The sequence below is a fragment of the Pagrus major genome, chromosome 21 (genome assembly GCF_040436345.1).
Source record: "Pagrus major chromosome 21, Pma_NU_1.0".
NCBI classification, from domain to species: domain Eukaryota; kingdom Metazoa; phylum Chordata; class Actinopteri; order Spariformes; family Sparidae; genus Pagrus; species Pagrus major.
Window position 1 is genome coordinate 24,093,083 of NC_133235.1, and position 25,029 is coordinate 24,118,111.

At 42.2% G+C, this 25,029-nt stretch overlaps 2 protein-coding genes across 3 annotated transcripts; one reads left to right on the top strand and one right to left on the bottom strand.

Annotated features, from left to right (window-relative positions):
• Positions 1-52: 52 nt before the first annotated feature.
• LOC141016448 (uncharacterized oxidoreductase ZK1290.5) lies at positions 53-22,160 on the bottom strand. 2 transcript variants are annotated; one of them, XM_073490818.1, is made up of 8 exons: positions 22,118-22,160; positions 3,768-3,868; positions 3,145-3,390; positions 2,937-3,038; positions 2,662-2,753; positions 2,202-2,384; positions 2,044-2,103; positions 53-283 (listed from the first exon to the last, which is right to left on the bottom strand). In XM_073490818.1, exons 2-8 carry the CDS (start codon positions 3,841-3,843, stop codon positions 188-190), a joined length of 855 nt encoding a protein of 284 aa, XP_073346919.1. In that variant the 5' UTR covers positions 3,844-3,868; positions 22,118-22,160; the 3' UTR covers positions 53-187. The 2 variants fall into 2 exon arrangements, with proteins under 2 accessions (XP_073346919.1, XP_073346918.1); XM_073490817.1 differs by lacking the exon at positions 22,118-22,160 and adding an exon at positions 4,045-4,261.
• Positions 21,480-24,953, top strand: extl2 (exostosin-like glycosyltransferase 2). Its single transcript, XM_073490816.1, has 6 exons — positions 21,480-21,636; positions 22,815-23,263; positions 23,353-23,423; positions 23,527-23,642; positions 23,722-24,181; positions 24,419-24,953. Exons 1-5 carry the CDS (start codon positions 21,632-21,634, stop codon positions 24,119-24,121), a joined length of 1,041 nt encoding a protein of 346 aa, XP_073346917.1. The 5' UTR covers positions 21,480-21,631; the 3' UTR covers positions 24,122-24,181; positions 24,419-24,953.
• The last annotated feature ends 76 nt before the right edge of the window (positions 24,954-25,029 follow it).

Below are 25,029 nucleotides of genomic sequence, written 5' to 3' on the forward strand. Positions count from 1 at the left end.
CTGTAGATGTATATTTACCAGAATATGTATTTACCAGAGGCTTCAGCACAGGTTCAAGTCCTCAGTGTGACAGCTTTATTTCAGCAAAAGCAAATATTTTGTATTTAGACATTTATTTTTAAATAGTTATTTCTATAAAGTAAGGCACTTAAAAACTTTTTCACACTCTTGGTTATCTCGCATATTGTTACTCCACGTCTGTTGGATCCCACGTCACACGTCTGTCTTCATGCAGACTCCCCAAAGTGGCCATGTCCAACTCCTCCAGCTGGAACCCAAACACCTATGTACAGGTAGAGGAGGAGGAAGAGGGTGAAATGAAGAAATGAATTTAATTCAATCTATCCTTTAAAGGTCCAATATGTCAGAAATGTAGTTTGAAATATTCAATTAAACTTATCCAAACTAAAAATATCAACAGAATGTGAAGAAATGGGAGTTTTGATATTATATCAAAGTGTACTGTGTTGCAGAGATGTCTACTGATGTTAGCATGCTCGTACTAGCCTGTCCTTTTTCATAATACCACTCCGACCCTCCTGTCCGGGCCACTAGCTGCACGTCTAACTGAGTCTAACACGTGTCTTTTTAATATGTTTTCTGTCTTCATGCATGCTTGATTTGTACGGAAGCCCTAAAGGGCCAGGCATTCATACATTTTATTTCCTCCATTTTCCTGTGATAACGAGTAAATTTCATTTGTTTTCTCGAGTTATTATCTCGAAATAACTGCCGTTTTCCAAAGATAACGGGATAATTTTCTCGAGATAACGAAACTTTGTTTCAAAAAACAAAACGATAGTGTAGTATATTAAATCATTGCAGGAAACATCATTCAGTGTAGCAATGTCAGAGGAGCAGGAGCATATCGATCACCGCACCACATATGTTTTCAATCAAGGCCTGACACAGGCTGAAATAGCATTATGCCTTGCTATTATAGATAATATACACATTAGTGTGCGTAATCTAAAAAGACGGTTAGCAAGGCTTCCGCTATATCGGTGGCACAATCTAAGTGAGCCTGATGTCGTCGTTAACTACATAGCTGACCAGCTACGAGGTCCCGGGCGTCTCCATAATCTCAGGCCTATCATATCACAGTCATTATCTCGAGATCTCGAATTGATTATATCGTTATCTCGGGAAAACAAAGTTTCATTATCTCGAGATCTCAAATTAATTATATCGTTATCTCGGGAAAACAAAGTTTCGTTATCTCGAGATCTCAAATTAATTTTATCGTTATCTCGAGATCTCTGGAAAATTATCCCGTTATCTCAGGAAAACGGCAGTTGTTATTTCGAGATAATAACTCGATCTCGAGAAAACAAATGAAATTTACTCGTTATCACAGGAAAACGGAGGAAATAAAATGTATGAATGCCTGGCCCTGCATTCATACATTTTATTTCCTCCGTTTTCCCGTGATAACGAGTTAATTTCATTTGTTTTCTCGAGATCTCGAGTTATTATCTCGAAATAACAACTGCTGTTTTCTCGAGATCTCGAATTAATTATATCGTTATCTCGGGAAAACAAAGTTTCGTTATCTCGAGATCTCAAATTAATTATATTGTTATTTCGGGAAAACAAAGTTTCGTTATCTCGAGATCTCAAATTAATTATATTGTTATTTCGGGAAAACAAAGTTTCGTTATCTCGAGATCTCAAATTAATTATATTGTTATTTCGGGAAAACAAAGTTTCGTTATCTCGAGATCTCAAATTAATTATATTGTTATTTCGGGAAAACAAAGTTTCGTTATCTCGAGATCTCGGGAAAATTATCCCGTTATCTCAGGAAAACGGCAGTTGTTATTTCGAGATAATAACTCGAGATCTCGAGAAAACAAATGAAATTAACTCATTATCACGGGAAAATGGAGGAAATAAAATGTATGAATGCATGGCCCTTTAGGGCTTCCATAGATTTGTCCATCTCAACATAATGAATCTTTCTCAACCTCTCAATTTTCAACAGTTTTTACGAAGCTTAATGTGCAATCATCCAAAAGACTGACCAAAGCAATTCCAACTCACTTGACAGTTTTCTTTTATCCTCTTCTCTTTGATGGATTTTGGTATCGTGACAACTCCATTCTGAGGAAAAGAAGGAAAACCACGGCATTAATTATATAACTTGTGACATATGTGTCAGGCTAACTCAACTGAGGGCAATGTCTGATCAATGTAACAACCTGAATGCTCCAGCGGATGCAGATCTGAGCTGGTGTGCGTCTGTACTTTTCTGCTATCTGGAGAACAGTTGGGTCGCTGAAGACTTGACCCTTGGCAAGAGGACTGTACCCTTCAACCACGATTCCCTCCTTCTGACAGTACTCCTTCAGGTTACTGGGCTGCTGGAAAGGATGGTACTCCACCTGATGAGAACATTTTTAAGATGCATCATAGGCAAGTTTATGGGGCAAGTTAGTACTCAAACAGCAGACTAATATAAGTTTATGGACGAAAGCTACTTAGAAATACTGCCATAAGTGTGGATATGGGGACCCTCACGCAGGAGCGATCGCACCCTCACAACTACAGTCTTTTTTTATTATCATATCTGAAACAAAAATATCATTCCCCAAATCTGCCCTGAATTCCCCTAAGAACCAAATAAATACATTTTATGAAAACAAAAAACTAAACCCCTACCTGGTTCACATGTGGCACAACACTGCAGTCCTCCTTTAACTGTTCCAGGTGGTGGACCAGAAAGTTGCTCACTCCAATAGCACGGCACACCCCTTCAGTGACAGAGATACTTATGCTGTATGGATATCCCACTCTCAGCACGTTATCGACTATTCGTAATATGCATATTTTGTATACTTATATTTGATGCTGCCACGGCCTGGATTGCTGCCGAACAAAGTTTTGCTGTATTTCAAAAATGCAATGACAATAAAGTATCTATCTATGTTCTGTACCTTCTTCGTAAAGTTCCTCCAAAGCTCTCCAGGTCTCAGCTCTCACCTCCCTGTTGGAGCAGCCTGGTCGCATTGACCCCGGCCAGTGCATCAGGTACAGATCTGAAAAAAAGGGGGCAGGTGATGAGTTGAGATACTGACAAAGATGCACAGAACAAGCATTATTAGACAGAGCAAAACAACAACAAAGAAAACTGTAGTTTCATACCAAAATATTCAACCCCCATCCTTGAGCAGGAGTCAGCCTTCTTCTTTGCAGCTTTGTACCCGTAGTCCAATGGCCAGAGTTTGTCAGTGATCCATAGATCCCTTCGAGGTATTCCACTTTCTTTGAGAGCTTGACCCAGTTTCTCCTCACAGCCATAGCGCATTGCTGTGTCAATGTGGCGCACACCACACTCAGTAAGAGCGTACAAAATGGCATCATGAGAGTATCCGCCAAAACGTGATGTGCCTGTTAAAGAGAGGAGATGTTAGACAAATCACAGGCTGTCTGAATTCAAAGGTCTTTTGTGGTCGTCTTTGTTTTTGGTATATTCAGAAACAATAGCGCCAAGGCCCTTTACGAACACAAATCTACAGTATGTTCATTGTTGAGAGAGAAAAAAATGTCTGACTGAAAAATAAACAGAAAGAGAAATTCAGAATTGACTTTCTAAGTCTGAATGTTACAATTCATTCATTGACAAAACAAATCATCTGATGTGAACAAAAACAAATGTGTAAAAAATAATGGTAATAATAGGTAAAGCAGCACCATACAATATGTTGAGTTTTATATTTGCATTGTTGTCATGATACACACCCAGGATTTACCAAAATAAAACGTACCTAATCCCAATATTGGCATCTGCAGACCATTGGAAAGTGGGACTGTAGGACAATGCAGCACTGACGTGTCAGTCATGTTCACCTGAGCAGTGCTGGGCAACCTGTGATGAAAATAAAAGTCATTATTAGTTATTATTATCTGCTAACTTTAACGAACATCTGGGTCCTAGCCTGCTATTACACATCTGCAACAATAAAGACTACCCACATCCTTCCAAAGCACTTTTTGTTCATACTATATACCCGTTGCAAACACCGCACCGCCAACGACACGTACCTGAGCTTTGCTGTGACAAATGTGGACTTTCAAGTTGAAGCCCATTGTGAAGTAGTTTTGCGTGTTGTAGTTTTCAAAGCAAACACATTAGCATCTCTGGGGTGGGAGGAGATATGCCTCCGAGAGGAAAACCAAATGACACGACAGGCAGGCCTATGGGTAATCCGTTGGTTCAGCCCACAAAGATGGCGTCTGTTTTCAAAGCGCTCAAGTGAGTGAAGACTGACGTACGACACCGTTGCGTAGAAAACGCAAACGTAAAGGAGTAAACCGCATTTTATTAGGGCCCGAGCACGGAACTCCGTGCGAGGACCTATTGAAATCGTAAGAATTCTTATTATTATTAGGGCCCGAGCAGTGAAACTGCGAGGACCCTATTGTAATTGTAATGATTATTATTTTTTGTTATATTTTTTCTTTGTCCAAAATGATCGCATTTTTCACTGCCTGAACATACCCCAAAACTCATCAAACTTGGAATATAGATCAGACCTGGCGAAAAATTTTATAATCTGTTGTCATTGTGAATTTTCAGCACTAGGTGGCGCTATAATCAAGGAAAGTGCGTTTTGGCTAATAACTCCCACATACTTTGTCGCACGTTCAAAAACCTTATATCCACGCGTTCAGTGAATCTTGCTGAATCTCCTGATATAGGCCACGCCCATTTCCGCCTACCGTTTTTTTTCGCTAGCTCGCGAAATGTCGCAAACCTACTTTTTCGAACTCCTCCCGGGCAATTTCACCAATGTGCATGAAACTTTGCACACAGCATCTGTGGACACTCCTGACAAAAAGTTATTAAAAGAATTTTAATATTCCAAACAATACTCAAGTTATTAAATACCAACTTCCTGTGGATTCGGGTCACAACAGGAAGTGTTGCATATCTCCACATTGGTGTGTCCGAATGACGTGAAACTCAGGATACTACTTCCCCATGAGCCCCTAAGGCTCTGTGCCAAATGTTGGCCCATGACCACTAGGTGGCGCTATTTAAATTGAAGTATTTTATATCTCGACATCGGTTGGTCGGATTAACACAAAACTTGGTCCACTGATTGCCAATGGCCTCCTGAGGACAGCTGAGAAAGGGGTTACCGATCTGACACTAGGTGGCGCTCTGGTGGCAGTTTCATTTTATATTTGGCACTGTGCCCACACCATAACACTTATGGATATGAAATTCATAGGGGTGGTATAGACTGGCCCCTGTAACTCACACACCAAAAATGACCAGCAGGTGGCGCTATTATCAAGAAAAAACGTTTTTTGCTAATTACTCCCACATAATATGGTGGACATTGTTAAACATTATATCTATATCTTTCCTGAATACAGCCGAACCGTGTGATGTAGGCCACGCCCACGTTCGCACTGAATTTCCATTCGCAAATTCGCCAAATGTCGCAAACCTACTTTTTCGAACTCCTCCCAGGCTATTTTTCCAATTTGCACCAAACTTTGCACGCAGCATCTCTGGACCCTCCTGACAAAAAGTTATTAAAAGAAATGTGCTAGTCCACAGAACGCCCAAAATATAAAACAACAATTTCCTGCGCATTGTGGTTAAACAGACATTCTTGTGTATCTTGATGAAATACAGTCCGATGAACACAAAACTTTTTTGATTTGTCTTCCATGCCCACATGAGGGTTCGTGCCAAATTCGGTGCATATCCACCAATAGGTGGCGCTTTTATTGCTAAATGACGAAATGACAGCTTGACTGCCTTCACTGTCATTTCCTCAATGGAAGTTGTTGCATGTAGAAGCCCCGACAGCAGCATGTCACGACAGCAGCTTGCCCCAACGGCAGCATGTCCCGACAGCAGCACGCCCGAGAGCAGCACGCCCCGACCCGCGTGGACTGCGAGGGCCCGTTCATCGCTGCTTGCAGCTTTAATTAGGGCCCGAGCAGGGAACCTGCGAGGTCCCTATTGTAATTGTAGTGATTATTATTTTTTTTTTTTTTTTTTTTCTTCTGACGAAATGATCGCATTTTTCACTGCCTGAACATACCCCAAAACTCATCAAACTTGGAATATAGATCAGACCTGGCGAAAAATTTTATAATCTGTTGTCATTGTGAATTTTCACCACTAGGTGGCGCTATAATCAAGGAAAGTGTGTTTTGGCTAATAACTCCCACATACTTTGTCGCACATTCAAAAACCTTATATCCACGCGTTCAGTGAATCTTGCTGAATCTCATGATATAGGCCACGCCCATTTCCGCCTACCGTTTTTTTTCGCTAGCTCGCGAAATGTCGAAAACCTACTTTTTCGAACTCCTCCCAGGCAATTTTACCGATTTGCACCAAACTTTGCACACAGCATCTGTGGACCCTCCTGACAAAAAGTTATTAAAAGAATTTTGCTATTCCAAACAATACTCAAGTTATTAAATAACAACTTCCTGTAGATTCGGGTCACAACAGGAAGTGTTGCATATCTCCACATTGGTGTGTCCAAATGACGTGAAACTCAGGATACTACTTCCCCATGAGCCCCTAAGGCTCTGTGCCAAATGTTGGCCCATGACCACTAGGTGGCGCTATTTAAATTGAACTATTTTATATCTCGACATCGGTTGGTCAGATTAACACAAAACTTGGTACACTCATTGCCAATGGCCTCCTGAGGACAACTGACGAAGGTGTTACCGATCTGACACTAGGTGGCGCTCTGGTGGCAGTTTCATTTTATAATTGGCACTGTGCCCACACCATAACACTTATGGATATGAAACTGATTGGGGTGGTATAGACTGGCATCTGTAACTCACACACCAAAAATCACCAGCAGGTGGCGCTATTATCAAGAAAAAATGTTTTTTGCTAATTACTCCCACATAATATGGTGCACATCGTTAAACATTATATCTATATGTTCCCTGAATACAGCCGAACCGTGTGATGTAGGCCACGCCCACGTTCGCACTGAATTTCCATTCGCAAATTCGCCAAATGTCGCAAACCTACTTTTTCGAACTCCTCCCAGGCAATTTTTCCAATTTGCACCAAACTTTGCACACAGCATCTGTGGAGTCTCCTGACAAAAAGTTATTAAAAGAATTGTGATAGTCTAAAGTACGGCCAAAATATAAAACAACAATTTCCTGCACGTTGTGGTAAACCACACAGTCTTGCATATCTTGATGAAATACAGTCCGATTAACACAAAACTTTTTTGATTTGTCTTCCATGCCCACATGAGGGTTCGTGCCAAATTCGGTGCATATCCACCAATAGGTGGCGCTTTTATTGCTAAATGACGAAATGACAGCTTGACTGCCTTCACTTTCATTTCCTCAATGGAAGTTGTTGCATGTAGAAGCCCCGACAGCAGCGCGCCCCGACAGCAGCACGCCCGACAACAGCATGCCCCGACAGCAGCATGCCCCGACAGCAGCTTGCCCCAACGGCAGCATGTCCCGACAGCAGCACGCCCGACAGCAGCACGCCCCGACTTGCGTGGACTGCGAGGGCCCGTTCATCGCTGCTTGCAGCTTTAATTAGGGCCCGAGCAGTGAAACTGCGAGGACCCTATTGTTTTTGTAGTGATTATTAGGGCCCGAGCAGTGAAACTGCAAGGACCCTATTGTAATTGTAGTGATTATTATTTTTTTTTTTTTTTTTCTTCTGACGAAATGATCGCATTTTTCACTGCCTGAACATACCCCAAAACTCACCAAACTTGGAATATAGATCAGACCTGGCGAAAAATTTTATAATCTGTTGTCGTTGTGAATTTTCAGCACTAGGTGGCGCTATAATCAAGGAAAGTGTGTTTTGGCTAATAACTCCCACATACTTTATCGCACATTCAAAAACCTTATATCCACGCGTTCAGTGAATCTTGCTGAATCTCCTGATATAGGCCACGCCCATTTCCGCCTACCGTTTTTTTTCGCTAGCGCGCAAAATTTCGCAAACCTACTTTTTCGAACTCCTCCCAGGCAATTTGACCAATTTGCACCAAACTTTGCACACAGCATCTGTGGACCCTCCTGACAAAAAGTTATTAAAAGAATTTTGCTATTCCAAACAATACTCAAGTTATTAAAGAACAACTTCCTGTAGATTTGGGTCAAAACAGGAAGTGTTGCACAGCTCCACATTGGTGTGTCCAAATGACATGAATCTCAGGATACTACTTCCCCATGAGCCCCTAAGGCTCTGTGCAAAATCTTGGCCCATGACCACTAGGTGGCGCTATTTAAATTGAAGTATTTTATATCTCAACATCGGTTGGTCAGATTAACACAAAACTTGGTACACTGAATGCCAATGGCCTCCTGAGGACAACTGACGAAGGTGTTACCGATCTGACACTAGGTGGCGCTCTGGTGGCAGTTTCATTTTATAATTGGCACTGTGCCCACACCATAACACTTATGGATATGAAACTGATTGGGGTGGTATAGACTGGCATCTGTAACTCACACACCAAAAATGACCAGCAGGTGGCGCTATTATCAAGACAAAACGTTTTTTGCTAATTACTCTCACATAATATGGTGCACATTGTTAAACATTATATCTATATGTTCCCTGAATACAGCCGAACCGTGTGATGTCGGCCCCGCCCACGTTCGCACTGAATTTCCATTCGCAAATTCGCCAAATGTTGCAAACCTACTTTTTCGAACTCCTCCCAGGCAATTTTTCCAATTTGCACCAAACTTTGCACAGAGCATCTGTGGACTCTCCTGACAAAAAGTTATTAAAAGAATTGTGATAGTCTTAAGAACGACCAAAATATAAAACAACAATTTCCTGCACGTTGTGGTAAACCACACAGTCTTGCATATCTTGATGAAATACAGTCCGATTAACACAAAACTTTTGGCAATTGTGTTCCATGGCACGATGAGCATTTCTACCAAATTTCGTGCTAATCGACCAATAGGTGGCGCTATTATCAAGAAAAAACGTTTTTTGCTAATTACTCCCACATAATATGGTGCACATTGTTAAACATTATATCTATATGTGCCCTGAATACAGCCGAACCGTGTGATGTAGGCCACGCCCACGTTCGCACTGAATTTCTATTCGCAAATTTGCCAAATGTCGCAAACCTACTTTTTCGAACTCCTCCCAGGCAATTTCTCCAATTTGCACCAAACTTTGCACGCAGCATCTGTGGACCCTCCTGACAAAAAGTTATGAAAAGAAATGTGCTAGTCCACAGACCGCCCAAAATATAAAACAACAATTTCCTGCACATTGTGGTCAAACAGACATTCTTGTGTATCTTGATGAAATACAGTCCAATTAACACAAAACTTTTGGCAATTGTGTTCCATGGCACGATGAGCATTTCTACTAAATTTCGTGCAAATCGACCAATAGATGGCGCTTTTATTGCTAAATGACGAAACAGCAGCTTCACTGCCTTCAGTTTTGATTCCTCTATGGAAGTTGTTGCATATACAAGCCTCGACAGCAGCATGCCCACACAGCAGCATGTAACGACAGCAGCATGCCACGACAGCAACATGCCCCGACAGCAGCATGTCACGACAGCAGCATGCCCCGACAGCAGCATGTCCCGACAGCAGCACGCCCCGACCCGCGTGGACTGCGAGGGCCCGTTCATCGCTGCTTGCAGCTTTAATTATTATTTGTTTTTTTTTTTTTTTTCCTGCCAAAATGATCGCATTTTTCACTGCCTGAACATACCCCAAAACTCACCAAACTTGGAATATAGATCAGACCTGGCGAAAAATTTTATAATCTGTTGTCGTTGTGAACTTTCACCACTAGGCGGCGCTATAATCAAGGAAAGTGTGTTTTGGCTAATAACTCCCACATACTTTATCGCACATTCAAAAACCTTATATCCACGCGTTCAGTGAATCTTGCTGAATCTCCTGATGTAGGCCACGCCCATTTCCGCCTACCGTTTTTTTTCGCTAGCTCGCAAAATGTCGAAAACCTACTTTTTCGAACTCCTCCCAGGCAATTTCACCGATTTGCACGAAACTTTGCACACCGCATCTGTGGTCCCTCCTGACAAAAAGTTATTAAAAGAATTTTAATACGCCAAAGAATACTCAAGTTATTAAATAACAACTTCCTGTGGATTCGGGTCACAACAGGAAGTGTTGCATATCTCCACATTGGTGTGTCCAAATGACGTGAAACTCAGGACACTACTTCCCCATGAGCCCCTAAGGCTGTGTGCAAAATCTTGGCCCATGACGACTAGGTGGCGCTATTTAAAATGAAGTATTTTATATCTCCACATCGGTTGGTCGGATTAACACAAAACTTGGTACACTGATTGCCAATGGCCTCCTGAGGACAGCTGACAAAGGGGTTACCGATCTGACACTAGGTGGCGCTCTGGTGGCAGTTTCATTTTATAATTGGCACTGTGCCCACACCATAACACTTATGGACATGAAACTGATTGGGGTGGTATAGACTGGCATCTGTAACTCACACACCAAAAATCACCAGCAGGTGGCGCTATTATCAAGACAAAACGTTTTTTGCTAATTACTCTCACATAATATGGTGCACATTGTTAAACATTATATCTATATGTTCCCTGTATCCAGCCGAACCGTGTGATGTCGGCCACGCCCACGTTCGCACTGAATTTCCATTCGCAAATTCGCCAAATGTCGCAAACCTACTTTTTCGAACTCCTCCCAGGCAATTTCTCCAATTTGCACCAAACTTTGTACGCAGCATCTGTGGACCCTCCTGACAAAAAGTTATTAAAAGAAATGTGCTAGTCCACAGACCGCCCAAAATATAAAACAACAATTTCCTGCACATTGTGGTCAAACAGACATTCTTGTGTATCTTGATGAAATACAGTCGGATGAACACAAAACTTTTGGCAATTGTGTTCCATGGCACGATGAGCATTTCTACTAAATTTCGTGCAAATCGACCAATAGGTGGCGCTTTTATTGCTAAATGACGAAACAGCAGCTTCACTGCCTTCAGTTTTGTTTCCTCTACAGAAGTTGTTGCATGAACAAGCCTCGACAGCAGCATGCCCGGACAGCAGCATGTCACGACAGCAGCATGCCCCGACAGCAGCACGCCCCGACGGCAGCACGGCCCGACCCGCGTGGACTGCGAGGGCCCGTTCATCGCTGCTTGCAGCTTTAATTAGGGCCCGAGCAGGAAACCTGCGAGGTCCCTATTGTTTTTCGAATGATTCTTATTATTATTATTATTATTTTTATTTTTATTGTTCCCAAATGATCGCATTTTTCACTGCCTGAACATACCCCAAAACTCACCAAACTTGGAATATAGATCAGACCTGGCGAAAAATTTTATAATCTGTTGTCGTTGTGAACTTTCACCACTAGGCGGCGCTATAATCAAGGAAAGTGTGTTTTGGCTAATAACTCCCACATACTTTATCGCACATTCAAAAACCTTATATCCACGCGTTCAGTGAATCTTGCTGAATCTCCTGATATAGGCCACGCCCATTTCCGCCTACCGTTTTTTTTCGCTAGCTCGCAAAATGTCGAAAACCTACTTTTTCGAACTCCTCCCAGGCAATTTCACCGATTTGCACGAAACTTTGCACACCGCATCTGTGTTCCCTCCTGACAAAAAGTTATTAAAAGAATTTTAATACGCCAAAGAATACTCAAGTTATTAAATAACAACTTCCTGTGGATTCGGGTCACAACAGGAAGTGTTGCATATCTCCACATTGGTGTGTCCAAATGACGTGAAACTCAGGACACCATTTCCCCATGAGCCCCTAAGGCTGTGTGCAAAATCTTGGCCCATGACCACTAGGTGGCGCTATTTAAAATGAAGTATTTTATATCTCCACATCGGTTGGTGGGATTAACACAAAACTTGGTACACTCATTGCCACTGCCCTCCTGAGGATAGCTGACAAAGGGGTTACCGATCTGACACTAGGTGGCGCTCTGGTGGCAGTTTCATTTTATAGTTGGCACTGTGCCCACACCATAACACTTATGGATATGAAACTGATTGGGGTGGTATAGACTGGCATCTGTAACTCACACACCAAAAATCACCAGCAGGTGGCGCTATTATCAAGAAAAAACATTTTTTGCTAATTACTCCCACATAATATGGTGCACATTGTTAAACATTATATCTATATATTCCCTGAATACAGCCGAACCGTGTGATGTAGGCCACGCCCACGTTCGCACTGAATTTCCATTCGCAAATTCGCCAAATGTCGCAAACCTGCTTTTTCGAACTCCTCCCAGGCAATTTTTCCAATTTGCACCAAACTTTGCACACAGCATCTGTGGACTCTCCTGACAAAAAGTTATTAAAAGAATTGTGATAGTATAAAGAACGACCAAAATATAAAACAACAATTTCCTGCACGTTGTGGTAAACCACACAGTCCTGCATATCTTGATGAAATACAGTCCGATTAACACAAAACTTTTTTGATTTGTCTTCCATGCCCACATGAGGGTTTGTGCCAAATTTGGTGCATATCCACCAATAGGTGGCGCTTTTATTGCTAAATGACGAAATGACAGCTTGACTGCCTTCACTTTCATTTCCTCAATGGAAGTTGTTGCAAGTAGAAGCCCCGACAGCAGCATGTCACGACAGCAGCATGCCCCGACAGCAGCACGCCCCGACAGCAGCACGCCCGAGAGCAGCACGCCCCGACAGCAGCACGCCCCGACCTGCGTGGACTGCGAGGGCCCGTTCATCGCTGCTTGCAGCTTTAATTAGGGCCCGAGCAGTGAAACTGCAAGGACCCTATTGTAATTGTAATGATTATTATTAGGGCCCGAGCAGTGAAACTGCAAGGACCCTATTGTAATTGTAGTGATTATTATTTTTTTTTTTTTTTTTCTTCTGACGAAATGATCGCATTTTTCACTGCCTGAACATACCCCAAAACTCACCAAACTTGGAATATAGATCAGACCTGGCGAAAAATTTTATAATCTGTTGTCGTTGTGAATTTTCAGCACTAGGTGGCGCTATAATCAAGGAAAGTGTGTTTTGGCTAATAACTCCCACATACTTTATCGCACATTCAAAAACCTTATATCCACGCGTTCAGTGAATCTTGCTGAATCTCCTGATATAGGCCACGCCCATTTCCGCCTACCGTTTTTTTTCGCTAGCGCGCAAAATTTCGCAAACCTACTTTTTCGAACTCCTCCCAGGCAATTTGACCAATTTGCACCAAACTTTGCACACAGCATCTGTGGACCCTCCTGACAAAAAGTTATTAAAAGAATTTTGCTATTCCAAACAATACTCAAGTTATTAAAGAACAACTTCCTGTAGATTTGGGTCAAAACAGGAAGTGTTGCACAGCTCCACATTGGTGTGTCCAAATGACATGAATCTCAGGATACTACTTCCCCATGAGCCCCTAAGGCTCTGTGCAAAATCTTGGCCCATGACCACTAGGTGGCGCTATTTAAATTGAAGTATTTTATATCTCAACATCGGTTGGTCAGATTAACACAAAACTTGGTACACTGAATGCCAATGGCCTCCTGAGGACAACTGACGAAGGTGTTACCGATCTGACACTAGGTGGCGCTCTGGTGGCAGTTTCATTTTATAATTGGCACTGTGCCCACACCATAACACTTATGGATATGAAACTGATTGGGGTGGTATAGACTGGCATCTGTAACTCACACACCAAAAATGACCAGCAGGTGGCGCTATTATCAAGACAAAACGTTTTTTGCTAATTACTCTCACATAATATGGTGCACATTGTTAAACATTATATCTATATGTTCCCTGAATACAGCCGAACCGTGTGATGTCGGCCCCGCCCACGTTCGCACTGAATTTCCATTCGCAAATTCGCCAAATGTTGCAAACCTACTTTTTCGAACTCCTCCCAGGCAATTTTTCCAATTTGCACCAAACTTTGCACAGAGCATCTGTGGACTCTCCTGACAAAAAGTTATTAAAAGAATTGTGATAGTCTTAAGAACGACCAAAATATAAAACAACAATTTCCTGCACGTTGTGGTAAACCACACAGTCTTGCATATCTTGATGAAATACAGTCCGATTAACACAAAACTTTTGGCAATTGTGTTCCATGGCACGATGAGCATTTCTACCAAATTTCGTGCTAATCGACCAATAGGTGGCGCTATTATCAAGAAAAAACGTTTTTTGCTAATTACTCCCACATAATATGGTGCACATTGTTAAACATTATATCTATATGTGCCCTGAATACAGCCGAACCGTGTGATGTAGGCCACGCCCACGTTCGCACTGAATTTCTATTCGCAAATTTGCCAAATGTCGCAAACCTACTTTTTCGAACTCCTCCCAGGCAATTTCTCCAATTTGCACCAAACTTTGCACGCAGCATCTGTGGACCCTCCTGACAAAAAGTTATGAAAAGAAATGTGCTAGTCCACAGACCGCCCAAAATATAAAACAACAATTTCCTGCACATTGTGGTCAAACAGACATTCTTGTGTATCTTGATGAAATACAGTCCAATTAACACAAAACTTTTGGCAATTGTGTTCCATGGCACGATGAGCATTTCTACTAAATTTCGTGCAAATCGACCAATAGATGGCGCTTTTATTGCTAAATGACGAAACAGCAGCTTCACTGCCTTCAGTTTTGATTCCTCTATGGAAGTTGTTGCATATACAAGCCTCGACAGCAGCATGCCCACACAGCAGCATGTAACGACAGCAGCATGCCACGACAGCAACATGCCCCGACAGCAGCATGTCACGACAGCAGCATGCCCCGACAGCAGCATGTCCCGACAGCAGCACGCCCCGACCCGCGTGGACTGCGAGGGCCCGTTCATCGCTGCTTGCAGCTTTAATTAGGGCCCGAGCAGGGAACCTGCGAGGTCCCTATTGTTTTTCGAATGATTCTTATTATTATTATTATTATTATTATTATTTTTAGGCCAAAATGATCGCATTTTTCACTGCCTGAACATACCCCAAAACTCATCAAACTTGGAATATAGATCAGACCTGGCGAAAAATTTTATAATCTGTTGTCATTGTGAATTTTCAGCACTAGGTGGCGCTATAATCAAGGAAAGTGTGTTTTGGCTAATAACTCCCACATACTTTGTCGCACATTGAAAAACCTTATATCCATGCGTTCAGTGAATCTTGCTGAATCTCCTGATATAGGCCACGCCCATTTCCGCCTAACGTTTTTTTTCGCTAGCGCGTGAAATGTCGAAAACCTACTTTTTCGAACTCCTCCCAGGCAATTTCACCGATTTGCACCAAACTTTGCACACAGCATCTGTGGACGCTCCTGACAAAAAGTTATTAAAAGAATTTTGATATGCCAAAGAATACTCAAGTTATTAAATAACAACTTCCTGTGGATTCGGGTCACAACAGGAAGTGCTGCATATCTCCACATTGGTGTGTCCAAATAACATGAAACTCAGGATACTACTTTTACATGAGCACCTAAGGCCCTGTGCGAAATTGTGGTCGATGACCACTAGGTGGCGCTCTTTAAATTGAAGTATTTTATATCTCCACATTGGTTGGTCGGATTAACACAAAACTTGGTACACTGATTGCCAATGGCCTCCTGAGGACAACTGACGAAGGTGTTACCGATCTGACACTAGGTGGCGCTCTGGTGGCAGTTTCATTTTATAATTGGCACTGTGCCCACACCATAACACTTATGGATATGAAACTGATTGGGGTGGTACAGACTGGCATCTGTAACTCACACACCAAAAATGACCAGCAGGTGGCGCTATTATCAAGAAAAAACGTTTTTTGCTAATTACTCGCACATAATATGGTGCACATTGTTAAACATTATATCTATATGTTCCCTCAATACAGCCGAACCGTGTGATGTAGGCCACGCCCACGTTCGCACTGAATTTCCATTTGCAAATTCGTCAAATGTCGCAAACCTACTTTTTCGAACTCCTCCCAGGCAATTTCTCCGATTTGCACCAAACTTTGCACGCAGCATCTGTGGACCCTCCTGACAAAAAGTTATTAAAAGAAATGTGCTAGTCCACAGAACTCCCAAAATATAAAACAACAATTTCCTGCACATTGTGGTCAAACAGACATTCTTGTGTATCTTGATGAAATACAGTCCGATTAACACAAAACTTTTGGCAATTGTGTTCCATGACACGATGAGCATTTCTACTAAATTTCGTGCAAATCGACCAATAGGTGGCGCTTTTATTGCTAAATAACGAAACAGCAGCTTCACTGCCTTCAGTTTTGTTTCCTCTACGGAAGTTGTTGCATGAACAAGCCTCGACAGCAGCATGCCCAAACAGCAGCATGTAACAACAGCAGCATGCCCCGACAGCAGCATGTAACGACGGCAGCATGCCGCGACAGCAGCACGCCCCGACCCGCGTGGACTGCGAGGGCCCGTTCATCGCTGCTTGCAGCTTTAATTAGGGCCCGAGCAGTGAAACTGCAAGGACCTATTGTAATTGTAATGATTATTATTATTATTATTATTATTATTTTTTTTTTCCTGCCAAAATGATCGCATTTTTCACTGCCTGAACATACCCCAAAACTCATCAAACTTGGAATATATGTCACACCTGGCGAAAAATTTTATAATCTGTTGTCGTTGTGAACTTTCACCACTAGGTGGCGCTACAATCAAAGAAAGTGCGTTTTGGCTAATAACTCCCACATACTTTGTCGCACATTCAAAAACCTTACATCCACGCGTTCAGTGAATTGTGCTGAATCTCCTGATATAGGCCACGCCCATTTCCGCCTACCGTTTTTTTTCGCTAGCTCGCGAAATGTCGAAAACCTACTTTTTCGAACTCCTCCCAGGCAATTTCACCGATTTGCACGAAACTTTGCACACAGCATCTGTGGATGCTTCTGACAAAAAGTTATTAAAAGAATTTTGATACGCCAAGGAGTACTCAAGTTATGAAATAACAACTTCCTGTGGATTCGGGTCACAACAGGAAGTCCTGCATATCTCCACATTGGTTTTTCCAAATGACGTGAAACTCAGGATCCTACTTCCCCATGAGCCCCTAAGGCTCTGTGCAAAATCTTGGCCCATGACCACTAGGTGGCGCTATTTAAATTGAAGTATTTTATATCTCGACATTGGTTGGTCGGATTAACACAAAACTTGGTACACTGATTGCCAATGCCCTCCTGAGGATAGCTGAGAAAGGGGTTACCAATCTGACACTAGGTGGCGCTCTGGTGGCAGTTTCATTTTATAATTGGCACTGTGCCCACACCATAACACTTATGGATATGAAACTGATTGGGGTGGTATAGACTGGCCCCTGTAACTCACACACCAAAAATGACCAGCAGGTGGCGCTATTATCAAGAAAAAACGTTTTTTGCTAATTACTCCCACATAATATGGTGCACATTGTTAAACATTATGTCTATATGTTCCCTGAATACAGCCGAACAGTGTGAGTAGGCCACGCCCACGTTCGCACTGAATTTCCATTTGCAAATTCGCCAAATGTCGCAAACCTACTTTTTCGAACTCCTCCCAGGAAATTTTTCCAATTTGCACCAAACTTTGCACGCAGCATCTCTGGACCCTCCTGACAAAAAGTTATTAAAAGAAATGTGCTAGTCCACAGAACGCCCAAAATATACAACAACAATTTCCTGCGCATTGTGGTCAAACAGACATTCTTGTGTATCTTGATGAAATACAGTCCGATGAACACAAAACTTTTGGCAATTGTGTTCCATGGCACGATGAGCATTTCTACAAAATTTCGTGCAAATCGACCAATAGGTGGCGCTTTTATTGCTAAATGACGAAATGACAGCTTCACTGCCTTCACTTTCATTTCCTCCATGGAAGTTGTTGCATGAACAAGCCCCGACAGCAGCATGCCCCGACAGCAGCACGCCCGACAGCAGCACGCCCCGACCCGCGTGGACTGCGAGGGCCCGTTCATCGCTGCTTGCAGCTTTAATTAGGGCCCGAGCAGGGAACCTGCGAGGTCCCTATTGTAATCCTTGTGATTCTTATTATTTTTCTTGTTCCCAAATGATCGCATTTTTCACTGCCTGAACATACCCCAAAACTCATCAAACTTGGAATATAGATCAGACCTGGCGAAAAATTTTATAATCTGTTGTCGTTGTGAATTTTCAGCACTAGGTGGCGCTATAATCAAGGAAAGTGTGTTTTGGCTAATAACTCCCACATACTTTGTCGCACATTCAAAAACCTTATATCCACGCGTTCAGTGAATCTTGCTGAATCACCTGATATAGGCCACGCCCATTTCCGCCTACCGTTTTTTTTCGCTAGCTCGCGAAATGTCAAAAACCTACTTTTTCGAACTCCTCCCGGGCAATTTCACCGATTTGCACCAAACTTTGCAAACAGCATCTATGGATGCTTCTGACAAAAAGTTATTAAAAGAATTTTGATACACCAAGGAGTACTCAAGTTATTAAATAACAACTTCCTGTGGATTCGGGTCACAACAGGAAGTCTTGCATATCTCCAAATTGGTTTGTCCAAATGACGTGAAACTCAGGATACTACTTCCCCATGAGCCCCTAAGGCTGTGTGCAAAATCTTGGCCCATGACCACTAGGTGGCGCTATTTAAATTGAAGTATTTTATATCTCAACATCGGTTGGTCAGATTAACACAAAACTTGGTACACTGATTGCCAATGGCCTCCTGAGGACAACTGACGAAGGTGTTACCGATCTGACACTAGGTGGCGCTCTGGTGGCAGTTTCATTTTATAATTGGCACTGTGCCCACACCATAACACTTATGGATATGAAATTCATAGGGGTGGTATAGACCGGCCCCTGTAACTCACACACCAAAAATGACCAGCAGGTGGCGCTATTATCAAGAAAAAAAGTTTTTTGCTAATTACTCCCACATAATATGGTGCACATTGTTAAACATTATATCTATATGTTCCCTGAATACAGCCGAACCGTGTGATGTAGGCCACGCCCACGTTCGCACTGAATTTCCATTCGCAAATTCGCCAAATGTCGCAAACCTACTTTTTCGAACTCCTCCCAGGCAATTTCTCCGATTTGCACCAAACTTTGCACGCAGCATCTGTGGACCCTCCTGACAAAAAGTTATTAAAAGAAATGTGCTAGTCCACAGAACGCCCAAAATATAAAACAACAATTTCCTGCACATTGTGGTCAAACAGACATTCTTGTGTATCTTGATGAAACACAGTCCGATGAACACAAAACTTTTGGCAATTGTGTTCCATGGCACGATGAGCATTTCTACCAAATTTCGTGCAAATTGACCAATAGGTGGCGCTTTTATTGCTAAATGACGAAATGACAGCTTCACTGCCTTCACTTTTGATTCCTCAACGGAAGTTGTTGCATGAACAAGCCCCGACAGCAGCATGTAACAACAGCAGCATGTAACGACGGCTATCAGTTACGACATGCGCGCACAATAACGGGGCATTGGGTCCGGGTAAGGAGCACGCCCCGGACGGCAGCAAGCCCCGACCCGCGTGGACTGCGAGGGCCCGTTCATCGCTGCTTGCAGCTTTAATTATTATTATTATTCTCCTTCTTCCTCACAAAGGATCGCATATTTGGCGGCCGCAACATACCCCAAAACTCACCAAACTTGGAATATAGATCAGACCTGGCGAAAAATTTTATAATCTGTTGTCGTTGTGAATTTTCACCACTAGGTGGCGCTATAATCAAGGACAGTGCGTTTTGGCTAATAACTCCCATATACTTTGTCGCACATTCAAAAACCTTACATCCACGCATTCAGTGAATTCTGCTGAGTCTTCTGATATAGGCCACGCCCATTTCCGCCCCAGGTTTTTTTTCCGCAAATTCGCAAAATGTCGAAAACCTACTTTTTCGAACTCCTCCCAGGAAATTTCACCGATTTGCATGAAACTTTGCACACAACATCTGTGGACCCTTCTGACAAAAAGTTATTAAAAGAATTTTGGAATTTCAAGTAATACTCAAGTTATTACATAACAACTTCCTGCAGATTTCGTTCCAAACAGGAAGTGTTGCATATCTCCACATTGGTGTGTCCAAATGACATGAAACTCAGGATACTACTTCCCCATGAGCCCATAAGGCTCTGTGCAAAATTTTGGTGGATGACCACTAGGTGGCGCTCTTTAAATTGAAGTATTTTATATCTCCACATCGGTGGGTCGAATTAACACAAAACTTGGTACACTCATTGCCAATGCCCTCCTGAGGATAGCTGACAAAGGGGTTACCGATCTGACACTAGATGGCGCTCTGGTGGCAGTTTCTTTTTATATTTGGCACTGTGCCCACACCATAACACTTATGGACATGAAATTCATAGGCGTGGTATAGACTGGCCCCTGTAACTCACACACCAAAAATGTTCCATGGCACGATGAGCATTTCTTCGACGTTTTTCAAACATCTCCTAGCTCTGGCCTACGTTCACCTAGAAACACCATTCAAACTTTAAAATGTAGGCACGGGTCTTGTCTATTTAAGTCGTATTTGAACTTTTTTCCCACAATGTTTCGTTTTTGAACTGTGACCCTTTAATGATGCTGAGTGAATTTTAAAGAATTTTGAAAATTTTAGTTTTTTCAATGATTGTGTATTGCGGAATGTTCGTGCAGAACCAACTGCCAGAGTGTGGGAGACTAAAAAAAAACTCTCAGAAATTCTCTTTCTCTGACGATCCCAGCCACAAATTACACAGTAGAAATGTGATTTTTTCACAGAGTTGTAGCCACACTTGTCTTCTTTCTCCCAATGTGTCTTCTTTATCAGTAGGATTTACGGTTTTTGATTTATCTGCCCCTAACCAACAAGAGTAGCTCTCAACTGTTCCATTTACTCCAATGTTAATCGGGAGGAGGATTTTCCAGGATTTTTCAAACTGCACCTGTTTTGAACTCGCTCCTATTACCACATTTTAGAAGCTAGGACCACAAAAAATTATGGCTGTGTTCTTTAAGGCCTTTCTGGCTTGACGGTGAAGAAATTTTGCCGATATCATGTTTGGTTTTGAAGATATAGCAGTAGTTTGAAGTCCTACTTCTGAGCCAGAAATCACTCTCAGATCAGCTCTGTCACAGACAGCAGCTGTGGTCACAGGCCATTGCTAGGGAGTTCCGACAACCATCACCGTAGCAACTGAGATCAACTGGGCCAACAGAGACACACAATTAATATTCCCCCTGTCTTGGAATATAGATCAGACCTGGCGAAAAATTTTCTAATCTGTTGTCATTGTGAACTTTCACCAGTTAAGACATGCGCGCACAATAACGGGGCAATGGGTTCGGGAAAGGAGCACGCCCCGACAGCAGCACGCCCCGACCCGCGTGGACTGCGAGGGCCCGTTCATCGCTGCTTGCAGCTTTAATTATTATTATTTCTCAAATAACTGAAGGCTTTAAACAGAGCCGTTCACTTTTATTTATTTTATTTTTTTTAGCTGTGGCTGCCACTCGTACTACGTTTCTGCTGATGTTAGCTTGTTAGCTCTTAGCTTTTAAGGTCTCTGGTCAAAGTCAGTTAACATGGCGACCATGTAAAGCGGGCTGTCTGAAGTGCAAACAAAATGAGGTGAGTGTTGAGTTACGGAAAGAAATAAACCATCACTTCTACTGCTCTGAATACAAACAAACACCTCCTCCGTGCGGCGGTAAACTTAACGTATTTCGTCACGTAGGAAGTAATAAAAGAGTTGAGCATAAAGTCGTGTTTTCATACAGCAAGAAAGTTTTGCCGTCGGCTAATATCTACTGTGATTTGTTTACAAAACATGGCTAATGAGCTAGCTAGGGATTCTGGACCTTCGAGTCAAAACTATTGTGGGACTCACTTTGTCAATAAAATCAACCTGCTGATTTTCTCCAGATGTTTACCTTCTATAATCAATCTTTTAACGATGCTGGTTAAACTGTTAATGTGCACCAGGAATATCTTTTAGACACTTCCTGGCAGAACCAGTGTGTTCAGAAAGCTTCACCTGGACATGAATGAATGCAGTAAAAGAGTCTCTACAAAAATAACATATGATAGATATAGATATCTTTTAATATACCCAGCGGCGTCTCTTTCTCAGTTTCACCCAGTGTTGGCAGCAGGAGGACGGTTAGCTCCCCTCCCAGAACCTCGGGCTGGGCTGGGGTGGAGGCTGACTTAGGGACCATCAATAAATTACACTATTGTTTGTTTTGATTCACACAAAAACATTGTTTCTTCATGCTGACTTGATGATATTAGTGAAAATTATTATTAAAAATTTTTTTTTATACTAAACTGATTTTATGTAGCACTTATTTTGATTGCCAATGTGTTATGTATTTGTTTTGCAAAAATATTTTTATATGACAATAGCTTTATTTTTCAATAGCTTCTATGTCATGTGACCCAGTGACTCAAAACCAATGCCGAATTGTATCACTACGCAGGCCACATAGGAGACACCTCTTTTTATTGGATTTTACAACTTCTTCTATTTTATATCAATATTTTTATCAAAATTCAACAGTTTTTTTCAATGGTTTCCATGTCATGTGACCCAGTGACTCAAAATCAATGCCGGATTGTATCACTACACAGGCCACATAGGTCACACCTCTTTTTATTAGATTAGATATTGATATATTGCCCAGCCCTATTTTCATCTAGCCTCGCCGGAGTCTATTGTAAAAGCTAATGTTCTGGGATGTCTCAACTGGAAGCGACAAAATCTGGAGTACATTGTAATAGGATGTCCTGCACCTTCTGTGACACAGGGTCCCCCGTTGCTGCATCAGGCTCAGACGAATCTATTTGGTTTGGCCAATTCTGCTTCTTCTCCTGGTGGGTGCAGCCTTGACAGCTCTGCTGCCCCCCGCTGAGGACCAAGGAGGTCGTGGCGTCCTGGGAGTGCTTCGCCGGGCCACATCACAACAGGACAATCCTGCACAGGGCCTCCACGGTGACAGCACAGAGGAGGAGCAGAGATTTACCATCATCATTCAAACTTACAACCGCACAGACGTTTTGCTCAAACTCCTGAACCACTACCAGGCAGTACCTCATCTTCAGCGGATTATCATTGTCTGGAACAACGTGGGGGAGCAGACACCCCTGAAGTTATGGAACTCTTTGGGGCCTCATCCCGTCCCTGTGGTCTTCAAGGAGCAGACCAGCAACCGAATGCGAAACAGACTACAACCATTCCCTGAGATTGATACTGATGGTCAGTTCGTCTATAACTTTCATATTGTTTGTGTCTGTGTCAACATCTTTATTTAGTGTCTTTTTACTTATTTTTGCTCTGATCCTTAGCTGTGCTGATGCTGGATGACGACACCCTCGTCAGTGTTCCTGACCTCAGTTTTGCTTTCTCTGTCTGGAAGGTAGTACGTTCAATGAAAAATACAGTTGAGAGTGGTAATTGAACATTTAACTGCAACATACACAATGTTACTGACCGAAGTCGTTCGAACTTTGGTTCCACAGCAATTTCCAGACCAGATTGTTGGGTTTGTCCCAAGGAAACATGTCTCAACACCAGGAGGGGTGTACAGTTATGGCAGCTTTGAACTGCAGGACCCAGAAACATCTGGAGGTGACAAGTAAGTTGTGCCTCTCTTTGAAAGCTTCACATATACTGCATCTTTTTGGTGTACTTATATCCTGATCCACTTGCTGCAGATACTCCATGGTGTTAATTGGTGCTGCCTTCTTCCACCGCCGCTACCTGCAGCTCTTCCAGGACCAACCTCAAACAGTGCACGCGCTGGTGGACGAAACACAGAATTGTGACGATATTGCCACAAACTTTGCTGTAGCGCTGTATTTGAGGAAACACTCCACAGGCAGCATTAAGAAACCGTCTGGGGTCTTTGTCAAACCCGTGGACCTCCGCAACCTGGAAAAGGATGCCAGCAGTGGGTATCAGGGTATGTGGCATCGCCCAGAACACCTCCTTCAGAGATCCTACTGTCTGAACAAGCTGACACAGATCTATGGCTTCATGCCACTCTGCTTCTCCAACCTGATGGTCTCCCAGTTTGGCTTCCCCAGCTATGCCAACCACAAGAGTCGAGGCTGACGACCCGTCACATTGCTGACTGTTTTGGATAGAAAGAAGACAGACTCAAGTAGCAGTCTGGTAAGTGTGTTTGTGAGAATTGGTTGTTCACCTGGTGTACAGCTGAAATTCTCATGATCATTTGATCTGTCACTGGAAACCATCATTTACTTATTTATTTACATCTTTGTTCAAAAACATGTAAAACTGGCATTTGATTTTTAGATGCTATCAGAAATATTTGACCAGTAAAGACATGGCTGCATAATAAGAATATTTGTTTACCTGCTCAGTGTTATGCTCTTTTTTTAATTTCAGGATACGGAGCATTTTCACTGCGGCATCAGAAGGTCTGTTGTGGACTTCCATCCTTTGGACAACAGCGAGGACTCTTAAAGGATTTTCTATACATGGTCCAGTCTGAATCCAGTTACTTTATAGCCAGCAGGTGTCAGTTTTGGATCTACTTTGAGATTGCCTGGTTTGTAAACATGAATTACAACACTGATGCTGTCTCATGTTCTTTTTACTGCTTTTAATATTGTTTATGGAATGTGTCAATTGGTGAGCTTGTGTACAGTCCCTACACATTTTTAATAAATGTTAGCAGCTATAAATATTCTTCAGTAATTTTGGCCAAAAAGAATACCCACCAAAGTGTAAATAAGAATAAAACAGAATCAATATTCAAGTATTATGTCCATTTTTGTCTGATCTTTACCTTTATGTAAAGTAATATGCATGCGTGGACAATCTTTTTTTTTTTTTAATGTTTGGGTATATGTCAGGTTTGTAGAACTGTATCATGTGATTCAGTTAAATAAAGAAGAAAACACTTTTTCACGAAACACAATTTGTGGATGAATTCATTGTATTCAGTTAATAAGAGTTAAAGGAAAAGTTTACCAAAAAAGTCAAATTCAGTCATT

What these genes read in the sequence shown, in the direction of transcription:
- LOC141016448 (XM_073490818.1), bottom strand. Translation starts at nt 3,843, where the DNA reads ATGACTGACACGTCAGTGCTGCATTGTCCTACAGTCCCACTTTCCAAT. An exon ending in GATGCCAATATTGGGATTAG is followed by an intron (nt 3,391 to 3,767) that starts GTACGTTTTATT and finishes TCTCTTTAACAG; the next exon opens with GCACATCACGTTTTGGCGGA. An exon ending in GATGGGGGTTGAATATTTTG is followed by an intron (nt 3,039 to 3,144) that starts GTATGAAACTAC and finishes CCTTTTTTTCAG; the next exon opens with ATCTGTACCTGATGCACTGG.
- extl2 (XM_073490816.1), top strand. An exon ending in TTGCTTTCTCTGTCTGGAAG is followed by an intron (nt 23,424 to 23,526) that starts GTAGTACGTTCA and finishes TTGGTTCCACAG; the next exon opens with CAATTTCCAGACCAGATTGT. An exon ending in GAAACATCTGGAGGTGACAA is followed by an intron (nt 23,643 to 23,721) that starts GTAAGTTGTGCC and finishes CACTTGCTGCAG; the next exon opens with ATACTCCATGGTGTTAATTG.